This window comes from Tauraco erythrolophus, chromosome 16 (genome assembly GCF_009769465.1).
Source record: "Tauraco erythrolophus isolate bTauEry1 chromosome 16, bTauEry1.pri, whole genome shotgun sequence".
In the NCBI taxonomy this organism is placed as follows: Eukaryota; Metazoa; Chordata; class Aves; order Musophagiformes; family Musophagidae; genus Tauraco; species Tauraco erythrolophus.
This window is the reverse complement of record NC_141480.1, coordinates 9,965,028-9,970,311: the sequence shown is the minus strand read 5'-3', so window position 1 is coordinate 9,970,311 and position 5,284 is coordinate 9,965,028. Positions and strand designations below refer to the sequence as shown.

The 5,284-nt window shown below is 67.5% G+C and overlaps 1 protein-coding gene across 1 annotated transcript; it reads left to right on the top strand.

Annotated features, from left to right (window-relative positions):
• Positions 1-3,606: 3,606 nt before the first annotated feature.
• GPRIN1 (G protein regulated inducer of neurite outgrowth 1) lies at positions 3,607-5,284 on the top strand. The gene is made up of 2 exons (XM_086621804.1): positions 3,607-3,677; positions 3,880-5,284. The coding sequence occupies exon 2, from the start codon at positions 3,920-3,922 to the stop codon at positions 5,282-5,284; it is 1,365 nt and encodes a 454-aa protein (XP_086477930.1). The 5' UTR covers positions 3,607-3,677; positions 3,880-3,919.

Here is a 5,284-nt window from a genome sequence, read left to right as displayed (position 1 = left end):
GAAACGAGCCCCTGGGAAAAGAGAGAGAAAAAATGAAGAGTCCCTGCCTTTTTACCACAAACAGCACAGAGGCTTTGTAGGAATGGCTTTGACTCTTCCGAAACAGCGGCATCTAGAAGCAAAAGGTGATAAGCAATCATTCAGGCCCAGCCTGGGGAAGGGAGCCCGGTGGGCAGCATGGCATGGATGGCTTCAGTAGGTGATGGGAACCTCGTGCCCCCAGGTGTCCCCTGCCACTCCCATCTGACAGCACCCCATGAGCTCTGGAGCTCGGTCTCCCTGCCCGCAGATAACATGGGCAGCTGAGCGTGAAGGCTGCACAGCAGCAAGAGAGTGGGGGAAACCCATCACCTTCTTGCCAGGCAGCCCCAGAGGGGGCATGTTCCCCAGCCAGACCCTTTCAGCTCTGTCCCACCACTCCCTGGCACAACTGGGCACCGGTGAGCTGGACAGTGCAGAGCCAAGCCTGGGCCAAGCCGTGTGCTGGGCGCATGTGCCTGTCTGCACGGGCTTGTGCGGGTGCCGGCGGCATGCTGGCAGCTGTGGGGGAGCCTGGTGCGTTCACGTGGCGCTGCCCGTGCGGCGTGGGAGGTGGGCTGTGGCGCCGAGGGAGGGGGCTGCCATGTTACCTGCGCCGGCAGCCCCCTCCGCCGAGGGATAATGCGTTTTTCAGGCAGCTGCCTGACTCTTCGCTCGCCGGCAGCGCGGGAGTGCGTTGCCAAGGCAATGGGGACCATCTTACTCATCCTCCTCGCTATTGTTCTCCTGCCAGCCCCGAGGTGCCCAGCCTGGGAGAGGAGGAGGAAGCAGCCCGCCTGGGATGAAGGCTGCCCTGTGGGGAGATGAGGATGCTCCCTGCAACCCCCCTGATGGGGACAGGGATGTGCTGGGTGCCTGGATGCCAATGGAGGTGGGAAGCGTAGATGGGATGGGATGATCTTGGCATAGCTGAGAGCAGCAGGTGGAAGCAAATGCCAGCAGAATGTGGCCCCACAGCCCTCTGCCCTGCGGTGAAGTCCTGGCCAGGGGATGGGAACATTTTGGTCCCTTCCTCTGCCAGGACTTGATCCCACACAGGGTGTCCCTTGTCCCCCCTGGCATCTGTGCCCAGGCTTGAGTCTGATCCACATCGGGTAGTGTGGGATGTAAACACATACCTATGCCTCACACCGTGCTTCCCCCCCACTGCAAGCTGGCAACTGGGCCCAGTCAATGCTGCGGGACTGGGACCAGCACACAGGGCCCTGGTGGGGACAAACACCTTGAGAGGGACACACACTGATGGATGCAGAGATACACCCCCAACACAACCCACTCCAGCCACCCATCAGGGTGGTGGCAGTGACATCGAGGTGTCCTGCTCTGCCAGGAGGGGATAAAGCAATGCTTTTTATTTTATTTCCATATCCTGCCTCCCTATTTTTAGCCTTCGGGGTTTTGTTCCAGCCTGGCTGTTTACTGGAAGGAGCGTTTCCAACCTTCCCCTGTCTCCAAGCAACCAGGTGTGCCAGCACCCTTCATGCTGGCCTCACCCTATACATCTATAGGGCCGGAGCGTGTGTGCTAACATTAACCTCGACAGATCCCCCGTCTTGGGTTTAACATTAGCAAACCCCCTTGCCCTATAGATCTATAGCTCCTGCCCCAGTGCGGACATCCCCAGGGCAAGGAGGGGATCCTGATCCTATAGGGTGATGGGGGGAAGTTGGGGGGTGTTTGGGGGGGATGCAGGCGAAGCGAGAAGGCCGCCTTCCCCCCCACAGTGTGAGCGGGAGGGCGTGGGAAGGAGTTAGACAAAGCCTGAGCCGGAGAGCAGAGGCAAGTGCTGCCGGGAGGGAGACGGGGACGTTCTCCCCTCCCCGTCCTCCCCCACCCTTGGGCAAGGGGTACGCGGGAGCCCACCTCCATCCCTGCCATGGCGGCACGTTGTCTCCGTCCCTCGGGCTGCTTGGGGTGCACCCCCCCTCCCCTGTGATGCCCAGGAGGGAAGCGTCCATCTCCAACAGCAGGTAGGATTGGGACCGGGCTCTGTGTCGCTGTCACCCCCGCGCTAAGGGTCGGGGACCCACGGGGCAGGCCGGTGCCTGCCATGTGCCCTGCAGTGCCCGGGTGCACCGGGGGGTGCCGGGGTGGCCGTCCCTGCGGGATACCGTGTGGCGATGCTGGGGGGTGCCGGGGAGCTGAAGGGGCGCTCGCAGGGCGGGCCAGTGGGGTGACAGCGATGAGACACGGGGGTGGGTGCCGGGACCCCCACGCTCCCCGCGGCAGCCGGCCCTCCCTCGCCTCCCCACCGCTGCCCGGGGGGCGCCGGGGCGGGCGGCAGCCGGGGGGAGCGGCCCGGGGCGCGGTACCGCCTCTGCCGCCGCCGCCGCCCCACGCATGCTCGCCGCCGCCGCGCCGGAGCCGAGCGGAGCGGGACCGGACGGGAGCACCCACTGCCGCAGGTATCGACGGCCCCGGGGCGCACGTGGCGGGGCCGGGCCGGGCGCTGCGGCCGCCGCCCGCCCCGTACCGGCACCTCCAGAGTGAGGGGCGGCGGCGACGCGGGCCCCGGGACGGGCAGCGGGGCGGGGGCGGCCTTCTCCCGGCCGGGGTTGCCGCGGGGGCGGCTATGGCCGGGGCTCGGCCGGCGAACCGAGGCCGGGTGTGCACACGCGTGTCCGTGCGTGCGGGTGTGCCCGTAGCCATGTGCCAGCGTGTGCGTGCCTGTGCGTGTGCACACGCGTGTCTGTGCCTGCGTGTCTGCACACGCGTGTGCACGAGCTCTGGGCTGCCCCATGGAGCGGCAGCGCCAGGGCAGCACCCCCAGCCCCGAGCAGGGCACCCCCAGCCGCGCAGGGTGCTGGCAGGGCAGGTCGGGGTGCGGGGCGGCACGGCCCCCCGGGAGCGGGGCGCTGCGTGGGGGGGGTCACCGCCTCCGAGGCCCGGGCGCTGCTGGGCAGTCGCAGGGGGGTCGGTGCCAGCCTGGTCCCTGCACCTGCTGCTTCCCTTCGCGGGGGACTCGCTCGGTTCCAGCCGCTCCTGCTTGGCCCTGCCCTCTCTGGGACCCACGAGTGGCCGTGGCCGGAGGCGTGGGGTGTCCCACGGCTGCGGGACTCCTGTGCTCCCAGTTCCGCAGGGACTCACCGGCACTGGCAGCACTGGGGGGATCCCGGAGAGCTCGGGACTTCCCTGCTGTGCTCCTGCTGGGGGCTGCCCTGCGGGGCTGGGAGGGTTTGGGGCCGGTTGGGTGCCACCAGCCTGTGTCCCCACGCTGTGCCGGGGTGCCTGCAGCCAGCTCTGCGTGGCACGGCTGGAGCTCGGCACACCCTCAGCACGGGGTGTAGGTGCTGAGCTGGGGGTTCCCCCATGGCCGGGGGACACACGTCACTCCCTGCTCTGGGGATGCTGGTCCCAGTGGGACGCTGTGAGCGAAGGGAAGGACTCAGGCTGCCCCGTGCTGCCGCGACCCCCCTCGGCCCCCCTCGGCTGCTCTCACTCCTTGCTGTGCCTAGCTCCCTGCTGGCAGGCAAGGGGTGCTGAGCCCCCCCAGGCTGTCAGCCTGGGGCCTGGGGCTGTGCTCCAGCTGCCACTCTTTCCGCAGGGTGCTTGTGCCTCGTCCCCCCGCTCCGGCAGCTGCAGCAGCGCCTGGATCCTGCTCCCGATCCGGCTGCACTGGGGGAAGGCTGGCTTCCACGGTAGGCAGCCAACACTGTTCCTCTCTTCCCTCAGGGCTGAGCACTGGTTGCCACTGTGCATCTTGTGCCGGGGCTGGTGGGTGCTCCAGGCAGCCACCCGACCTATTGTCACAGGTGGCATGGAGAAAAACAGTTGGCAACCAAGGGGGGCTGGGGGTCCCTGCACTGCTCCCTCCTCACTGCCCTATCCTCTCTCTTGCAGACCCGTGGTGAGACTAGCATGGGAAGAACCTTTCCCGGGCATGGGCAGTGCTAAGGAGCCGGAGGGGCTGCAGCTGCTGAGCCGCCAGGCCGGGGCCGAGGACACCTGCGAGCCGGGTGCCAGCTCCCCCGGCTGCCCACCAGTGGGCGAGTGCTTGTCCGGCTCTGGCTGCGCGGTGGGGGACCGTGCCATGAGGACCTGCTGCACAGGCGAGCCAGAGGCCCAGGGCACCGTGGCTGGTCTGGCAACGGAGAGGGAGGTGCCATCACTGGCAGGACCAGCTCCTGGCACACTTCTGGACGCCAACGTGAAGCCGAGTGTGGTGGCAGCAGGGAGCTGTGGGGGACCCAGTGGCGCTGCCCCTGCCTGTGGTCCTGTGGAGATGGGGGTCCCTGGCACCCAGAAGGAGAACACAGCCCCTGTGCCCCCCCTGCCTGACCCCTGCCTCAAGGCGCCCGGCAAAGACATGGGGAGCACGATGGTTCCTGCCAAACACGTGGCATTCATGGAGGCCGCCAAAGGAGCTGAACTGCCAAGCCAGGAGCAGCCCCAGGGTGGCACAGAGACATACCCGGGTGCTGTGCCCCAGCCAGGGGTTGGTGAGGCTCGCAAGCACCCCCAGGGTAGCACGGTGGACCCCCCCGGCGCCAGCACTGTGGGGAGCAGGAGCCAAAGCGAGGCAGGGCTGAGCCCCGCTGCCCTGGGCGAGGATAGAGCCAAGGGGAGCCCAGCCCAGGGTGCAGAAGCCGGGAGCAGCCAGCAGCCCCGGACAGCCAAGCTGCTCTGCGAGTCCTACTCCTTCGAGGTGACTCCACCGCAGGATGCCGGGACGCAGGACACGGGGACGCAAGTGGACAGCCGAGCATCCCTTGTGTCGGTGGCCTTGAGCCCCATGAGCCCCCCGGGGGGGGCTGCTGCCTTCACCTTCCCCAAGAGAGAGCCGGGCTCTACTGCCCCACCACGTCTGGAGCCCTCCAAGAAGGACGCAGAGATGCAGGTGTCCATGCCTGTGGAGACACGCTCAGTGGCCACTGGGCCCATGACACCAGTGACCACGTCCCCACAGGCCTCGTACCCCGAGGTGCATGTGAAGGGGACAGTGGCGGAGGAGGCTCCGGAGCCCATCCGGGAGGTGAGCTGGGACGAGAAGGGGATGACGTGGGAGGTGTACGGGGCCTCCATGGAGGTGGAGGTGCTGGGCATGGCCATCCAGAAGCATCTGGAGAAGCAGATCGAGGAGCACGGGCGGCAGGTGGTGGTGACCCCCCAGAGCACCCGCACCAGCTCTGTCAAGGGAGCCTCCCGCAAAGGTGAGGCCAAGAGGCAGCCCAGTGTCTTCCGGGCTCTGCTGCAAAACGTCCGGCGGCCACGGTGCTGCTCCCGCACCGGCCCCGCCATGGAGTGA